Here is a 19,273-nt window from a genome sequence, read left to right as displayed (position 1 = left end):
CACTCACAAGAAGGTGGTCAGCCCACCGGACCTACTCCGAATTCCTGTCTCTGTCTGTATAAGGTCTATACAATGGCCTTACTTTCACGGTCAACAGCAAATCTCACACTCCCAAAATCAGGGGCAAGCAGAAGTAAAGTGGTCAGTTAGGGAAGCAAAGGGCACAGGTGCCTTGAATAAGTGAATGATACCAGGAGCATGTGATTAGGGAGAAGTGCTTGACATTCCAAAGCAAAAGACTTTGAATTTACGGAAGAAGAGAAAAGGAGGCATTAACTTTCCCTACCTTTCTCCCCTTCCTCCATTAAATATAGCTTCTGAAGTGTAAAGAACCATTTTAAAGCCTGTGGAACCATGTCTGCGGTTCAGGAAAGGACAAGCTGATGGTTCTTCCAAGAAATGTAGTGTTTACAGGGACTTCCTTGTGGAGCCTGTGGTCATTCTGGGGGAAGCTCCACACTCTACACAGAAAGTTCTTCCTGGATAGAAGTGATCACCTAGAGAAAGCTTTTATTTCTGAGTGCAGAAAAGAAAAAATCTAAGATGATGATGATGACCATAAAAACCTATACTTATTTCCAACACCAAGAGTATACACACAAAAAGTATATACTCATTCTCACCTGTATCAATGTCAGCTTATGTTTGGCCAGATAAGAAAATACTGATAAAGTATCCCTTTTGAAATCTGAACGCCCTGGAGTTCAGGATAATAATTTATGAACGATTTAAGAACTAAAGTCCTATTTATTTTACCATATGATATGTGGCTACTGGTGAAGTTGCCCCATGAATAACTAGTTGTCAAACATGTTAGCAGTTAGGAATTTCAATCCCGATTTATAACCTCCAGAAGTCTTAACCCAGGGTAACCTTGGGCCAAACACCTACACTTTTAGCAAAGGTTTCCCAACTTAAGGGAGCTTTAAAAACTTAATAGAGTTTTGTAACTCATGTGACAATTTCAAGGAAGAAAGGATAGCAAACAGACATGTAAATAAACAATCTTAAGAACACTAGAATCACTTTAAGATTGGAAGAGAATGGCGTCCAAATATCAGAAACCTCATGATTTGCTCTACCACTTTTTTTTTTTTTTTTTTTTTTGCAGTACGCAGGCCTCTCACTGTTGTGGCCTCCCCCGTTGCGGAGCACAGGCTCCGGACGCGCAGGCCCAGCGGCCATGGCTCACAGGCCCAGCCGCTCCGCGGCATGTGGGATCTTCCCGGACCGAGGCACGAACCCGTGTCCCCTGCACTGGCAGGCGGACTCTCAACCACTGCGCCACCAGGGAAGCCCTGCTCTACCATTTTTAAAAGACTAAATTCTCACTTAAACTTTTTAAGATTTTACCTGGGAATATAATATTAGGTTTAGAACTATTCCTCTACCTGAAGTAGAAATAAAAGATATTTGCTTTAAAAAGGTTAGCGTTAACAGTCCCTATATAAATTCTAGAAAGGTTAGAAATGTTTCTACCCAAAGACTGCAGCCAGGTAAGAGTGTTTTTTCCCTGTAATAAGCACATAGGCTCAAAATTTTAATGTTTTTTTTACAAACACAAGATAATAGAGAATGAGTATCTCTAAAATACGTGGAAAACATCACTGAAAAACATAAATGAGAGAGAAATAGTCTCTCAACTCACAAAAATAAGATGGATGCAACTCTTCCATTCTGTTTTCACGTTGAGTTCTGAGATGTTACACGCATCACTTTCCTGGATTTTACTTCCCAAACTGTCTTCCTGTGTCAGAATTTCTGGCGCTGGCCTCTCTTGCCTGCTTTTTCCATCCTGTTTTGAATTCAGCACTTTTTCATTTGCACCCAGCATGGAGAACTACAACATAGTCCCTTGAGTTGATCAGAGTTCATTCTTTTATCATGTTCTCCAACTGCCTGCGTTCCATTTTTAAACAATAGAGGGGGAATGTGCCTCACGCAGAAATAATCCATTCACTTTGGCTGAAGTAGGAGTGGCGGACGCCTCCAGGGAAGCAAGCTCAGGCCAACTTCAGGACACGCGGCTCTCACTCGCCCTGCCTCACCTCCACCATTACCAGTGTGAGCCACAGCCTCCATCACTACCTAGGAATTGCTCCAATTCTGATATTCCCCTATTTTCTTAAACTGCCCCATTTTCCTCCTATAGATGGTCTTTTCCAGACATTAAGATAATTTTTAAAACTATTTTCCGGCTGCTCAAAACATTATTGAGGAAAGACCCTCGTGACGTCATGATAAGATGGTACAGTGATCTGGCAACTTCCCATTCTTCCCTCATTGTCTATTTTCTCCACAAATTATACATGAAAGCGGCAACCTGAGTTTAAACCTGTGAGCAGAGTACTAGGCACAAAGTAGAGATTTGGTATACACTTATTCAACCCTGTCCAGATTCCTCATATCCCTACGCCTGTTACATGGGTTACTAGTGGATGACTGCAAGCCTCTCTGGAGTTTACTAAAAGGGAATATAGTAGCTATTTAGATTCCCTCTTTTAACCAAAATCGTCATTGTGAATTTTGGTAAAATGTCATCTATTAAATGTATCGTTTCTGTGCTTACTGTCAAGTTCTAACTCTATAAAGTTCTTCTTGAGAAAAAAGGACCGCCTCCCTTTTATAAAACCTGACTTAATTCTATTAAATTTCATCCTTGGTCTTGACACTCATCACTGGCCAGAACTGGAAGGAGTCTATCCCTAAAACAAGTTGCATTTAAAACAGGTAAACTGATGTATTCCTGTAGAGTCTATAATCTAAGTACATTTCCAGATCTCTGTAATTAAAGCAGCAATTTGTATTGGGCTACAGCCACGGGGAAGAGGAAAAGAGGGAGAAAAAGAGAGGCATCTTTCATCATTATTGGTTTGTTGTACACTTTACCCATGCTTTTAAAATAGAAGTGAAATTTAATCTTCAAAATGAAAAAATAGACACATTTTCTAATAGTAAAATATAAGATTAAAATACTTAAAAATAAAGTGTTAGTGTGAAATAGGGCTTTTTTATATTAAAAAATGAAACATCTTAGATTTGCTTTTCTTGTATAAATCCTCTTAACTTACTAATAGTTACAACTTTCCAGAGTAGCTTTTATGAGACGCTGAAGGAGACAGGGGGCAGGGGGGGATTCTTTTTCGAGATATGAAGTCAGGACCTGAATGTATACATCGGACAGAGCAGTTTTCAACTTCAGATCTGTCCACCAGCGCTAGAGAAAGGAATGACGTATTTCCTACCTTGAGACTTTTCATTACGTTTTCTTCTTCTTGGGGTTAAATTCTTTTCAAGGATATTCTACTTGTAAAAATTATTTTATTCTAGCTATAAAACATCTCATTTAAGAAAAACACATTTTATAGCCTTGCATAAAATCCCCTCAAAAGCCATCAAGATATGGAGACATCAGACCTTCAAAACATAAATCTGATCATGTGCCCTTGAAATAGTATGAACATTGAACAAAGTGACGTTATATTCTTATATTTGTTTGTCACGAGATGAAAGGCCGGGAGGCATATGGTGATTAATAACAGTTCCTGAGCTTCTAAAGAAATTTTACAACGAAATGACTAACTGCTTAAAAGAATGAGTTTTTCAAGAGCGCCCCTTCTGTTCCATTGATGTTTTTCATCCCATTTATCTCCTTAAAGAATCTCAAGCCAAAAGAATAGGCTTCCTTTTAAGCCACCGAAAAATGGGATCTGATGGAATCTTCCCGTAACTCCCGATGTTTTCCAACGTTGCTTTCTTCTTGCTGGTTTCGCCTCTCAATGGTTATTCTGTATTTCTTCCTGGGTAAAGGGAAAGCGAATGTAGTAATAAAACCTCGCTTGGCTACAAAATACTATGGTTTCTCTTACAAAGAATGCCCTCAAGGGACATCTGGGTTTGGGTTAATAAATGAGAAGTGACACAATATGAAACCCTGGTCAAAGATTAAAGTAGTGTGCCCTAAGGCATTGTCCCTTATTCAAGGAGGAAAATTGGCCTGCTTTCCCAGACGCCATAGAACAAGCCTTCCCCTTCTTCCCTGGGTGCCTCGTGGGTTAAGTCTTGTCTATTCTGCCACAGAAGCTCTCCCCAGCTCCCAGGATATGCCCTAGATAAAGATCAGATGAAGCGTACAGGAATACAATTGTCCCCACAAAGAGTCACATACACCCGCAGTTACAGTTCCATACAGAAATGAAAAAAATCATGGTCCGCTGACTTAAGAATAAGCCACAGACTCAACCACCAAAGATTGCAGAGGAATGAACAGGTCTCAAGATGCGAAACTATCGGTATCTTGAACACACATAAATATTACAACTTTACAAGACTTGGGGCTTAACCACAGTGGTCACTAAGCATGTGGGTTCTCAAATACTGAGCACAGATGTCCTGAGAGCATAGGCTGCTTGGAGCCACTACGTCCTCTACAGAAGGTGAGCCCAGCACCTGTTTCTAAACTGGAGGAAGCCGGAGACTGGGGAAGTTGATTCTCCCTTTGTCCAGATTCCCTCTCCACTTTCGCATGTGGTGGGCGGTAGGAATGGGGTCAGAATATTTGTAAGCCAAAGACAGCAGTGGCTCTGTGGCCCATAGCGGGAGGCAATAGAAACCTTGACCCACTGCCTGGTATGCTAACCCACTGACCACCAAACCAGCGTCACACCAAAGGAATGGCTCAGTTCTTCTCACCACATGCTTTTTGGGTAAGAGCAAGATAGGCACAGGTCACAAGGAGGATCGTTCGAAGGCCAGTGGCAAAGGGGAGTGAATTTTAAAACCTTATAAAGTGGTCCTAACCTGAAAAAGTAGAAGGCCATTAGCAAACCAGCTCCTAGTAAGGCTCCCACAACAATTCCTGTCACCGCTGACTCTTCTAGGCCACCTGCTTGAAAAAGAAACAGAGATAATCTGAGTTCATGTTGAGAAATAGCTAGAAATCCCTCATTCTGACGTTTCAGTCATTGAAAACTTTCATTCATTGGAAGGTGTTTCTCAATTTCCCACTTGGGGCAAATTTTCCAATTTTCCTTTCTTTTTGAGAACTATTTTCTAGGGGATCCTGTTCGTTGTTGTGGCAGTGGTGGTTGTGGTTTGGTTTGGGGTTTGAGGGTTCTTTACCAAGTGCAAAGCTTAAAAAGCACTTAAGGGCTTCCCTGGTGGCGCAGTGGTTGAGAGTCCGCCTGCCGATGCAGGGGACACGGGTTCGTGCCCCGGTCTGGGAAGATCCCACATGCCACAGAGCGGCTGGGCCCGTAACCCATGGCCGCTGAGCCTGCGCATCCGGAGCCTGTGCTCCGCAACGGGAGAGGCCACAACAGTGAGAGGCCCGCATACCACAAAAAAAAAAAAAAAAAAGCACTTAAGAAAATACTAGATGAATGACTGTTACAAAAAAAAAAAAGTGAGCACAGTGGGAATAAAGCAGGTTCAAGAAGGATTTGAAGAAAACTGGAAACTGAAGTTTTCAGATCTAGCCACACTCTTGAGTTTACTGGCAGAGAATACAACCATGGAGACCATGGGACTGAGCCGGCTCTTGTCATTTTCAGTGTCACTTCGATGGTGACACTTCCAAGTGCTGGAAGATTTGGTGAGAAAATTCATTGAGTTAATGTTCTGTTTCTAGATGTTCTCTCACCAAAGCCAGAGTTTCATGTCAAAATGTCTTATATAGCTTTGTGAAAATGTAACAATCAAGTTCAGTAGTGTCTCAGTTATTATATAAAAACGATAAATAGCTAGCTTGTGTAGAAAGAGTTTAGGACACAGTCTTATATGCATTCGTATTTAATCCTCAGAGCAGTCCTAAGAGTGGGATACATTTCTTTCATTTTACATATGAGAAAACTGAGGCTTAAAGAAATAGAAGGACGCTCCTGGGTTCACAAAACCAGTAAGTGACAACGGTGGGATTCCAAATCCAGGCCCAATAACTCCAGAGACTGTGTTCTTAACATATTTCTGCCTTATGCCTTCCCGTAATTATTGCATATACAAAAATACCTCACAGGTTAAAGACTGTTTCCAAAACATAAGGAACACACATACATTAGCCTAAAGTGAACAAGTTCCCTGAAAGGTCGATACTCACTTTGCCCTCCCTCAATAGCTTATCAAAGGGTCTTGCTAAAACAATGATTTCCAACCATTTTCCTACTTTTAAGCTCCTTATGAGACCCTCCACTTGCTTCTATATTTATGACAAGGCTGCTCATAAATAACAGATTTCACACTTATTTGCCAATTTGTAAATTTTCAGGTGCCTAAGGGACACTGGTTCTGAGGGATAAGAGAATAAATACAAACTTTGAAACAAGAGATGAATAAGCGAGTGACATTTAGTATTTGATATTTTAATCCTCCCTAAAAGTGTAAACCTCAAATACTAAGAAATTATAGTACAAGATGTAAAAATAGGGAGATGCCTTCTACCACTTTGGAAAAGGATGGAAGGGAAGAAGGACCTAGAAGCCTCTGCTGAAGGCGGATGCCAGTTTGTGAACTGTTCCCATGGGTCTTACCACATCAGAAACAGGAATCTGCACTTTCAGGGCATGACCCCTGCATTATACTGATACCATAGATGATGAAACACAGAGAGAATTAAGTCTCTAAACTTACATGCTTTGCAAGGAGAGCTGTTTGTGTGCTCCACCATTCTGGTTTCATCTATTCTCAGCTTTAAAGGTCCCCAAGGATATTTGACGTTCGGTCGCATTTCAAAACGACCTTCTTTGCCAAAGTAATCACCAATAACCTATATAAAGGCAAAAAATATATACATATACACACTGAAAGGTCAAAGTTATCTGGTTCCAAACGAGGCACAGAGTGGGCTCCCCTGTCGTTCACACTGACTGCAATGGTGTGTTTCTGAGGACTTTGTAGGTCAAGATTTTCAGGCGCCAACAGCGCTCTTAAGGTGAGCAGAATTTATGGAGAGCGGACTCCCCATGGCAGGGAAGGTGGTTATACAGAAAGCAATAAGCTGGGAAGGCATGGCTTTTCCCTTGCTCACGGGAGAGGGTACTGCTTCTCCCACCTGCCACAGAGCAGCCCACGTGGTCAGCCATCTGTCAGGCCCAAGTTCCTTTCAGGGATGAGGGATGTCAGGACCCATCTTAAGGGTCCCAGGCTAAGTGGGCCTCACACCACTCAGTTAGCTTGGCATATGATTCAAGCATTAAAGAGCGTCTTCAGGAACTTCCCACTTCACCCTCCTCGGGTTGCGAAACTATTCCCCATCCTGACTTCGGGGGTTACATTCTCCTCTCTGATGAATTTACCCTATTTACACCCCACTTCCAAGCTGAACTCCTTTTCAATTAGCTCCTGTGGCCCCTGACAAAAATCAGTATTCTTTTATGGGTCAGTTCCAGGTTCACTCTCAGTTTCTTGTTCAACAGCCGTTTCATCAGCTCCCTGAGCCCTGACCTAGAAGTACCTTCGCACCCAGGTTCTCGGGATCCGTTTCCCTTTTGTCTGGGCACCGGCACCCTGCTCCTGAGTGGCCTGTGACACTCCCTCCCCCCCTCTCTCCTGAAGGAGGCCCAGCAAGCTCTCATAGGCCATTTCATGTCAGAATGAAAAGAATTCTAGATAATCACCAAACTAACAATCACTGGCATGTACTGAGCACATACCAAGTACTTTACACACATGCACTCCTGACTCCTCACCACAACCCTATCTATAATAGACGGTTACTATCCACCTTTTATAGAGGGGGAGACTCGAATATACACGAGACCCAGATCATCGAAGAGTAAAAAACCGTGCAGTAAATGCAGCAAGTGCGGGTCCTGCCGGCTCAGCCCCTCCCACAAAGGCCAAGTACGTGTGGACTGAGAGAAGACAGTCCTTCATGCAGGGTCGCAGGAAGTGTGACAGAAGCATCAACTCTGGGTGAGAGCCTTCAGAGAAGCAGAGAGGGAACCGCATTATGGGACCTGAAACACTGCCTATTCCTATAATCTTTATTTATGTATTTATCATGTAAAGTTTATACAGTCCTTTTCTAGGTTCCATTTTATCTGGTGTTTGTGATCATCACGTAAGGTCAGCAAGGGAGAGATTATGATTTCCTCATTACAGCCGAGGAAGCTGAGGCCAAGAGCTTGACACCCCAGGAAGTGTCAGAAACTCCTCTGTGTGTCCAGGGCACCCTTTTCTCTTCGTGATGCTGTCCTGAAACTCCATCATCTTTTGAAATACTAATGCATGTCCAGTTTGTACCCACCCCCGCCAAAAACAATTTTTTTTTTCAAATTTTTAGGGAGGAAGTAAATACACAATTTCACTTTACGTCTCTCAGCTGATGATGCTGTCCTGTATCTTAGGACTGAGATGTGATTCTTGGCCACTTGAAAGGTAGGATTTCCCCACTTAGGATAAACGTGGAACCATTTCCTGAAGTCTTCCCTGATACCCTCAACCAGAAGGAAGCCCTCTCTTGGAAACTCCCTGTGTGCAGCTCATTTTTATTTGGAGGCTGCTTTCGGGGCAGCTATTTGGACACCAGGACAAATACATTCCTTGGAATTTCAACAAGCAGAGGAGCGGCTGGGGCAGAAGTCCTGTTTTCTTACCTCCTGGGTGCCCGCTTCCGTGTTGGTCATGGCAATCACGGAGAAATCCCCGTACCGGTCTCCATTGGCATCTATGGACACCTGCCCGGCAATACCTAGAGGATGAGATGGAAAGGACTCCAGTTGGTTACTTAAAATGCCTCTGTCCGCCAACAAAAACAAGAAAATGAATTGACAGGACTTTTTAAAACAAACTCATGCCACAGGGAATCTCATCAAACTCGGAGCATTTTTGTTGGCATTTGAAGACATTGTAATTTCATCTGTGTCTGCATTCCTAAATTCTTAACATTTCTCCATTTAAAAATGAAAAGAAAAAGAAACAAATGACCTTCTTTGGGGAATATGTTAAAGAAGAAAAAAAAAAAAGATTAAGGCTAATCCTGAAAGCAGTATGCTTATCCCAGAGTTTTGTATTAATTTTTTCAAAAAATGCAGAGCGAGAAGTGGAGCTGTAGTACAGTTCCTGGACTTGTCATGGGTTCACGTTATCACTGGGCAAACATTATAAAAGAAAACCCATTCCAGGCCCAGGACTCAGTGAATGTGCTTGCCTGTGGGCTCCTTGGACGCCCAGGAGAGCAAAGGGCCTGCTTCGCAGGTCATGGGAGCCAAGAGCAAAGATGAGCTAGTTTTATCTCACGTGTGTTCATTCATTCATTGTTTTGGGGGTTTTGTTTCTGTCTTCCAGTTTAATGGAGATGTAACTGACATATCTCACTGTGTGAGTTTCAAGTGTACAGCATAAAGGTTTGACTTACAGATACTGTGAAATGAGTTTAACATTCATCATCTCATATAGATACAGTAAAGTATTCATTGTTTATCCAGTGATAACTAGGGGCTGAATTTAATGCTGAGGCAAAGATGATCTGGACACAGTGTCTGCTCAAGAGAGAGGCAGCCTAGACAAGGGGTTTATTTTGGTGGCGCTGGAATCCAACTGCCTGCATCTGAATCCCAGCTTTCACATTTCCTAGCCTATGACCTTGGGCAAGGATTTAGCCCACGGAGCCTCAGTCTCCAGGACTGTAAAAGAGGCATAATAGTAGCTCCCTGCCAAGAGGCTGCTGAAAAGATTAAGTGAGCTGAAACAGGTAAAGTACTTTCAACATGGGTTTAAGAGAAGTCGGTCGTTTCCTTCTTTTGTCGTTACTTCTATCGCTATGCCTGGAATCTGGGAGAGGACATTCTGACTGTGCCCACACCACTCAGAAGAGGAGCTGGCACATCTAGTTGGAGACTCCTGGGGGACTCAGTAAAAGAGAGCAGGTCTTTTATAGGAATGTTGGTGAAGCCTCTGATTCAGACAAGCAGCCAGCAGAGTGTGGGAGTGTTCTAGGCAGAAAGGCAGCCCTGTTAGTATTTACAAAGCCACAAAAGCTGAAAGGAATCCAAGGGACGGTAAGGTTTTGGGGGAGGTGGCCCATGTGTATGGAAGGGAACAGTGAGACGTAAAGCTGGAACAGCTGGAACAGGGTGGCCAAGCATGGAGGGCCTTGAGTGCCACACAAAGGATTTGGATTTACTTTGGTTAGCAATGGTGGCTTACAGCAGCTAATCAATAAAAGCAAATACGTATATACTATTAGTTGATATTAAATATGTCTATGTTGCAATTTTCATTAACTAAGAGAATTTATATGTCAGCCACATTCTAAGTATTTTTTTTCTTTCAATTTAAACTGTGGCAAAGTTCAGTGTAATTCTTAATTGGCACCTCTACTGATGTGGTTCTCTCCGGAAGTAAAATGAATGTCTGGGAAAAGGGATCCCAAGGGAACGCTCCATCCTCTAGTGTGGTTTGGAGAGGGCAAGTATGTGGGTTTACTGTCCTCTGGGTTGCTGTTTGAAGGCCCATTGATTTTTCCAGACTTTGGTCTACTTTGCCGGAAACAGAATGGAGCTACTATTCATCTTGATTTCTTTGTCTTCTTAACATAGACTGATTACAGAGGATACACCTATCTCAAGCTAGCTTATCCTTGACAGTCTATACAACTTTTAAGTAATTAATGTCATTTAAATATATATACATTTATCTCCAAACATATTGGCTGTCTAAAACCATATGCTGTTCTGTTCAGAGGTGTTTATGATGGTGTGTTCTGCTACGTGTTTTGCAGAGTATTTTATAAGGCAAGGTGGCCCTAGTAATCCAAGACCTCATACACTTTAAGCTATTACAATTCTGCCAAGAAATGGGGTGTGAACCCTCAGGTGGCCAATTAGCAAGTGAGACTTCACCTGAGAGTATTGTACATAAGTTGAGATCTTCAGGCTGACAGCAGAATTTTCCTGTACATAAGTAATGAGACTTTCCACCCTCATTTCTATTGGCCTGTAGCGGAGCTCAAGGTTTGAGCCACAGTCCTATTTACCTTGTCACTCTGACCTCTCACACAGAGAGGAAATTCAGCTTCTTCCCAGGCCATTTATTGAAAACCTCGAGATTTGGTCATAGGTTTCACGGGAATGAAATCCAAATCTGTCAGATAACGTCCAGAGTATTTTTCCCTTGACAACTTTATGGTCACTTACAGTGACCATTAAAATTTAAATGGTTTTTAATTTTAGAACAGTTGGGGATTTTTTTATAGTTCTTTTGGGGGCTACCCTCAGATTGATCATTGTTTAGCAAATAAAATGGGTTCTTCAAACAATTCAAGGTCAAAACTTACCTTGGCTTCAATTATCTTTACATTTGGACAAATGAGATTCTAAGTTTAGACTGAACTATACAGTTGATTGTTTTGGGACTCATTTCGTATTGCCTGTGTAGACCCAGCCCTAGAATGGAAGCATCAGGTTGGCCTATGGGAAAATTTAGTCCATGTCCTCTAAAGAAAACTGAGTTCCAGCCAGTGTGGGCACCTGCCCTTCCCTTAACAACCTCCCTCAGATGACCAAGAGCAAATGACCACATCGTGTAGTGAGGAGTAACTAGGAACAGGATGTGGCCTACCAAGGTCATGTCCACACATGCCGGTTTCTCAGTGCACAGGACACAACTTCTGGGAAATTTGACTCAGTCCTAATATGCCCTCTTATCCTATTTGATTCCAGCTCCTCAGCTGAAGCAGTCAGAGGTCGAGCAAGATAATCCTGGAGGCTTATTTTATTCGTTCATGTCCTACAATCTGTCCAGAGTTAAAGCAGATGTCACTCTAGTTTTGAGTAAGATGTGGCATCCACTGAAACCACCAAGGAGAAATGAAATTCACCAAATGTCACCATAGCTGCTGCCCAGACAACTCTCGCTGGAACTTGACCTCTCTGTGCCGTCCTACCCTTTCTAATAACCAGGGGCAAGACGAGGCAGTGGAGTGGATGGGAGTCCCAAGGGAAAAAAAAACACGTGCCCCAAATCTAGCCTTGATAAATACATATAGGCATAGCCCCAGTGCATTAAAGGGCTCAAAGGACGAGTTGGCATGATGCAGAACTGAAAGGGTCTTTGTCAGTCATCAGCTAGTCCAGCCCCCTTAGTACTGGTGACAAAGAAGAAGCCCAAAGGACTGAGGTCACAGCCAGTGGCTAGGTTGTGGGTTTCCTGACCTCTGGTCAGTGACCTGTATGGCAGCAGTCCTCAGATGCTACCCACCAGCATACTACAGTTTATTTTCCTCAGCCCCCAGAAAGCCCCCATCTAAAAAAGACTCAAGACAGATCCTGACCCTCGACACCCTCTGGTGGCTTTCCATCTCACTCAGGTGGAAACCCAAGGTCCTCAGTGCAGCTTCCGGGCCCACAGGATCTGGCCCCACTACCTCTGACTCTGGCTACAATCACGCTGCGGCTCACATACTGCTGCAGCCACACCTCCTCGCTCTTATGGGGGCCCTCAGCACTCTCCTGCCAGATACACTCAGGGTCTCTGTGTTTGCTGCTGCCTCTGGAATATTCTCTCCTAAACATCTACATAATTTCTTTCACTACTCTGAGGTCTCTACTCAACCACCGCTTATCAGAAAGACCTTCCCAGACAACTCTATTTAAATTAGCAGTCCTACCACACCCCTCCCATCACTTTCCAGCCCCCTAACCTGCTTTACTTTATAGCCCCTGAAGTGGTATATTTGTTCGTTTATCGCCAGTTCCCTCACTACCATGGAAGCTCAGTTGATTGCAGGGGATTTCCTTAGTTCACCGCTGAATCCTCAGCGCCTTGACCGGCGCCTGGCACATAGTAAGTGCTCAAGAATATCTGATGAATGAATGACTGAGTGAATCTGAAGTCGACATCCGCAGGGCTCCAGCAGCTAGATCATTCTCATATTGAGTCTCGTGTTCATTTTTTTTTTTTGACTGATGAGGAGGTGAGAGGAAACTAGCACTCCACATGCTGTTACCAAGACTGTGGACTGGTAGACCTTTCTGGAAGATATTTGGCAATACCTAATGCACTTTAAAAGGTACCAACATACTTTTGGACCCAGATAGGCCATGACTGAGAATGTTCCCTATTGGATGTACTCACAAAAATTCATCAAGATGTGTAAGATCATAATAGCATTTTGCATAATAGCAAAAACTGTAAACAACAGAAGTGCCCATCAATAGGAGACTGGGGAAAGAAATACTTGTACAGCCAAACAGTGGAAAAATATGGAACCATCATGTAAAAATGTGCTGCATCTATGAGCGCTTATATGGAAATTTCTTCTACTTGACATACAAGTGAGAAAGCTAGGATGAAGAATGGCATTCATAGTATGGCCCTTTTGTGTAAAGTTTTTAGATAAGATATACAAATGCGTATGTGCTGGCAGAAGGCATAAAATATCTTTAGGCTGAATCATAGGAAATTGTTAATAGTGATTACACTGGGGACAGGGGACTAGGGTGTGAAGGGAAAACTTTCACTTTTCATTTTGTACATTTTTGTAGCATTCAAATTTTCCAGCCAAGAATGGTCTCATTCTTGTACAATGTTTAAATGTCAACGGAGATTGCTTGAGTGATGAGATGACGAGCCATTTTGTTGTTGTCATTGTTCTTATACTTCTCTGTTCTTAAGCAACAGCTGGTATTCACCATTTTAAAAAATAAAATATAAGCAGAGAGCTCACATGGACCTGCTTATCATCTCAAACCTCCCAGTTTTGAACAGAGGAATGTATATCTGGGATTATTCCTTTTAAAACTGATCACAGGGCTTCCCTGGTGGCGCAGTGGTTGAGAGTCCGCCTGCCGATGCAGGGGACGCGGGTTCGTGCCCCGGTCTGGGAAGATCCCACATGCCGCGGAGCGGCTGAGCCCGTGAGCCATGGCTGCTGAGCCTGAGCGTCCGGAGCCTGTGCTCCGCAACGGAAGAGGCCACAGCAGTGAGAGGTCCGCGTACCGCAAAAAAAAAAAAACTGATCACAGAACTCTTCACAAACTGATTATTTGTTGTGAATGAAGCTTGTGATTAATTTTAAGAAGCCTAGAGCTGTCATCTAGTAATCAGGAGACAAGGCACTTCCTCTATCAGTGGGACTCTTTCAAAGCACTTTCACAAGCCTTATCTCATTTAATTTTCACAACAAGCCTGTGAAGTGGGTTGATCTTAACTTATTATCCTTCTTCTACAGCTGAGAAAAGTTAAGACACCGGCAAGGTCCCAAGGTTGTAAGAGAGAAAAACAGAACGAGGAAAGAAGCAGCTTGGTCAGCTGCAGAGTGTTGTTGCCTGGTAGACTGAAACCTCACCTTCAAATGTTCTGTTCCAAGTCTGCTGGATAATTTTCCCTCCATCCTTCTTACTGTAACCAGCTCTGAGTACTTCATGTAAAGCCAGGACGTAGAGGAGGATGGCATCGTGGAATCCTTCAACAAACATGTTAACCTGGAAAGGAAAGCCCAGCTGGGTGAGCCCAGACAACAAACGACTCACATTCGGGAATAATGTGGGCAAATCCAAGTGGTTAACAAGTTAGACTCGAGGCCCATAAGCGATGGCAGAGGTGTGCGAAAGAGTAGCTAACAAGACTCATGCCACAATTTTCCTGGCACTGGCTTTGTCAGGAAAACCCTTCCCCCGTTTGGGAGTTTGGAGAGCAGACAAGATATTACAGAAGTCAAAAACATTGTACCTGTGGGCCAGGTTAAGTACTCCAGGCGCATCAGCCTTTGCCCATAGATGCCTCTGCACACGTGCCCTCCTTCTTCCCACATCTGCTCTCTACCTCAAGCCAACTAGAGTCCAACCTTCCCCCTGAGGTCTTCTCCATCTTCACCAGCCCCTGTGATCTCCATGCCCTGAATGTAGAGCATGGCTAAAAACACAGTAGGGGTCCATTCATTCATATTCAAATACTACTGAACTCCTAGTAGAGCGCAAAGGGGGCAAAGAGGAATGGACGCTGCCATCTCTGCCTGCCCAGCATTTCTGTCCTCTCCTCTACCAGCATCAACATCTCAGTTTCTCTTTCCAGTTTGTGTTCTGAGTAGTTCCAGGGCATCTGACCACTCCCTACCTCCAGTCCCTGCCAAGCTCCAAGGACAAGAATGGAAACGGGCCATTGGTTTATCTCAGTTGAGTCCTGGCTCAAGTAAGATAGCCCTTGCGCTCAGAAACATACAACTTCATGTGAAATTGGAGAAGTCACTTAATCCTTCTGAGCCTTGTGTCCTTCTATAAGCACCATTTGGCAAGTTCTGATACCACATTTAAACCCACTGTAACGTTCACTGAACATGAACTGAGCAAATACAATCTTGAAACACTTAGTAGCTTACAGATTAGGTATAAGAGTACCGCCAAATTCCAGCCTTCTTCTTTCAGAAGAATGGAATTCCATGCAGCAGAGTGAATTGGGCATCCCACAGACAACCACGGTGAGGCATTGAGAGAGGCATTCCTGCCCCAGTCGTAGAAGGAAACCCCGGAGGAAGAGAGCCACCTGGTTCAAATACACAAACATTCACAGAAGACATGGCTCAACGTCCAGTTCTTCTTGGCCTCATCCCATCCTGAAGGACAATAAGTCCTGTTTGCATCAGAGGAGCGAATATTTCAGAATTGCCAAAGCCTAGTGCTGAGAGGCAGGCTAGAATAATGGTTAAAGAGCCTGGGCTCGCCACCCAGCTCTGCCACTTCCTGGCTGTGCTTTTGCACCACTCTGGGTCTCAGTTTTCCCCATCTGGAAAATGAGGAAAATATTCGTGCCTATCTCAAGGGGTTGCTGTCATGTTTAAGTGAACTAATAGATGTAAAATATGTAAAAGTCAGCACTCCCTGTTAGCTTTTGTTGTTATTGTCTAGAGACAGAGAATTATAAACCTAGGAATCCTGCTTAGCTTCTAATTCCTAATAGCAGTGTTCAAAAAATAAGGGATCTAATTACTATTACAACATATCTTATTGACCCACTTTACACTTAATGGAAACTAAGCCTCCTTGTTCATGCTTTCATATTCCAAACAGTTCTCTTCCACAAAGTCACGTCCTTAATTCCACCCAACTGCGATGGGTGCAGCCCAAGCTAGTCAATTCCACTGACCCTCTGGGAGAGGCAGAGGACAGAAGAGTATGGTTTACAGGAGACCCCTCAGTTAGCTGCTAGACCCAGAGTCTAATCCTGGCCCTGACATGTTAGTTGATCTCTCTAGTCTTCAATATCCTTATCGACTAAATGTGAGTTTAGTATCTACTCATCTCATAGAGGTCTTCTGGGGATTAAATGAACGAGTGCATGTAAAACATCTAACACAGCTCTTGGGACTGTGAAAGCAAATGGTAGACATTAGCTCTTACTGTTAGCCATCAAGTCTCAGAGTCATTATTTTTTTAGGCAAAGCAGAATGGTGTAGAAATAAAATCTACTAGTCAAAGATAATTTTCTGCTGATTGTGCTATGCTAATTCAATTTTCCAGAGGAATATGAAATTTTCACTTAGGCCACGAAGTCATCATGGCTTGAGAAAGTAGCATGCTGATGAGTTAATGAGTTTTAATGAGTGGACTGCAGCTGTGTAACTTAATCCTCAGGCCACAATAAAAACTATTTTTTCAAAAGATCAATCTTCTCTTTGATAATTGTATAAAAACCACCCTGCTACAGAGGGAAGCATCATAGAATTGTGGAATATGGGAAATATAAGATGGCTTTGAAAAGCCCTGGTCCGATCCACTCCTTACTTTGAGAACCTAAAGGCATCACTCACCTGCCATCTCCCTGCATTCTGTAAGTGAGAGTTGTCCCATCTATAGTCCTTGTTCTGAGGGAGTCTAAGACAGCCCCTACTTAGACTGTGAAGTACCAGCTGCTGGACATCACCTGTTCACCTCGCTCCCTCCTCTTTCTCAAAATCCTAACCCTGGGCTGCCACGCTGCCACTGGCCACCCAAAGCACTGGACACGTGTCCCAGCACCACCCTCTGTCTGGCTCTTGAGCTCCCTTCCTTCTTGATACGCCCTCTGAGCTGCCCCCTCTACAATCGGAATGGGAAGAATAATTATCTGGCTGAAAAACATGAACTTGGATTACTTCTGTCCTCACAGGCTTAATGGTAGAAGAGAATAGATAGGCTCTCAATACCTGCTCGCGTCCAAAAACTCATTTTATCTGGGTTTGCAAATGAAATGCAAAATTTACCTTCTTTCCTCTCAAATTGGCTGAGTGTCTCCCTCTCCTGCCAAAATTAGCAGGAGAGCTGCTGGCCCCCACTGAGGTTCACTCACACCCCAGCCCGCTGCGGGGGACGTTTCATAACACCTACCTCATAGGACCTCAAGCCAGAAGCAAGACCCCAGAGACCGTCTTTTCTCGAGGAGAACATTCTCACATCCACACGTGTTTTTTAATGGGAGGAAAGCCCATTAGCACATTATAGACACTGAAAATTGGAAGTGCCAATTTTTTAAAAAAATGAGAGAGAAAAATAAATCCAGAGTATTAAGTTGCCTTTGGAACACTTTCCGCTGGCCCCCAGGCTGAAAGGAACGAGGTCATCTGGTCCGTACCCCCCACCCCCCACCCCCGCCTCTGGCCAGAACAACACTGGGACTTCAAACTCCTGCCTGACAGATCAGGCAGTGGTTACTAAAGGAAGAAAACAGCGTTCCCTCTTCTGACCGACCTGTTCTAGTAGTAAGCCTCATTTCTAGCCGGAAAGCCCTTCCTTACTGTCATTAGCCATGAGTCTTCCTTAAATTCCTAAATGCAGCCATTCCCCTGCTCGATGGCAGAGTTAAGAGAACAAATACAGTTCATGAGCCATAGGAGTTTCGTCTCCATCAAACAGCACCGCCGCCCCCCACTGGTGCGTAGATGGACTCCACACAAGGCAGCTGGTGAAGTCGACCCCCGTGAGGGACCAGCTCCAGGATGATAATGATTTGCGCTGTGCATCAAAGTGTCTCTCGTTCAAACAAGATGGAAATCGTTCACCATCTTCCGCTCATTCTGGGGAGTTTACCCAGAACAAGGAAGCATGCTCTCCCGTCATTTCGTCTCAGTTCCCTTGATTTTGTCCTCTGGTGCTGGCCAGTGGCAGCTATTCCACATAAAAGAAAGCCATTTTTGCCTTTGGCCTTTCTCCCTGATAGCACCTGTCAGCCATGTCTATTTGTTAGTGTAGTTTCTTCTTAATTCTCTATCATGGGAAAAGCTGAATACAAATCTAGTTCTTTTCCAAAGCGGACTCACAGATACAGAGGACAAACCAGTGGCTACAGTGGGGAGAGGGAAGGAGGGAGGAGCAATATAGAAATAGGGGATTAAGAGGTACAAACAATTAGGTATAAAATAAGCTACAAAGACACATTGTACAATGTGGGGAATATGGCCAGAATTTTATAATAACTATTAATGGCATATAACCTTTAAAAATCATGAACCACTATATTGTACACCAGTAATTTATATAATATTGTACATCAGCTATCCTTCAATTAAAAAAAAAAAGAAATCTAGTTCTTTTTTAACTGAGCATAAAGAGTTGCCGTTCCTGACATGGCTCTTATCTGTGACAGTGAGCAGAGTCTTTCTCATTTCTCTTTGGGGAGACAAATTCATAGGTGAATTCCTCAATGCCTGTGCTCCAAACAAGACAGCAGAGAATGCTACATGCCTCAGCTGTTCTTGTAAAGTGAGAGTGGACCACCCGGCAGTAATCTCGCTCCCAGGGTCGTCTGGATACCTGAGAAAGCCTGTAAAGCTCTCAGATGGAGACTAGTGGGAGAAAGCCACCAAAGTTAAGCACAAGGCTAGGCTCTCCCAGGGCTTCGCTCGTCGTGTTCACATGTACTCAAGCATGTCGTAAGGTGGTTCTTTCTCACCACAAACCAATGGTTCCAAATGCAAATCAGGAAAGCACAGGGTTTGGGGCAGTGTTTCTTAAGAGTCTTTTGAAAAGACATGAGCCTTAACGTCCCCATCAGTTAAAGGGGAGATCAGGGACAAGGACATTTTGATGGCAGGCAGATAAGAGGAGAGATGGTCCAGGACCTGCCTCTCCCTATCACAGCAGAAACAGTGGCAGCTTCATCTTGAATTATTAGTAATAAGACCCTGAAAATGAACCTTGTCCTGCCCTCCTAGGCCACTGGAGATGGTAGACACAGAAGAAAGTGGCCTGGCCATGCTGCATGGGGAGGCTGAAGGTTAAAGGACATTATGCATTCGATGAACACTGCACACATGACCTCCATACAATAAAAATATAGATCCTATCTGTTTTCATTCCATTTTCTT

General features: G+C 43.5%; 1 protein-coding gene across 3 annotated transcripts in view; it reads right to left on the bottom strand.

Moving 5' to 3' along the window:
• Window positions 1-2,861: 2,861 nt before the first annotated feature.
• NPR3 (natriuretic peptide receptor 3) overlaps window positions 2,862-19,273 on the bottom strand; it is a 65,339-nt gene continuing 48,927 nt past the window's right edge. For 2 of the 3 annotated variants that reach the window (XM_082650676.1, XM_082650674.1), the window contains exons 4-8: window positions 14,285-14,420; window positions 8,592-8,686; window positions 6,625-6,760; window positions 4,801-4,888; window positions 2,862-3,800 (exon numbers count right to left, since the gene is read on the bottom strand). In XM_082650676.1, coding sequence (XP_082506802.1) covers window positions 3,689-3,800; window positions 4,801-4,888; window positions 6,625-6,760; window positions 8,592-8,686; window positions 14,285-14,420 — 567 coding nt within the window. In that variant the 3' untranslated portion in view covers window positions 2,862-3,688. The remainder of the gene's footprint in view (window positions 3,801-4,800; window positions 4,889-6,624; window positions 6,761-8,591; window positions 8,687-14,284; window positions 14,421-19,273) is intronic. The other variant, XM_082650675.1, reaches the window with a different exon arrangement.

Source organism: Grampus griseus (assembly GCF_964374135.1).
Source record: "Grampus griseus genome assembly, chromosome: 3".
NCBI classification, from domain to species: domain Eukaryota; kingdom Metazoa; phylum Chordata; class Mammalia; order Artiodactyla; family Delphinidae; genus Grampus; species Grampus griseus.
This window is presented reverse-complemented; position numbering and strand designations above follow the sequence as displayed.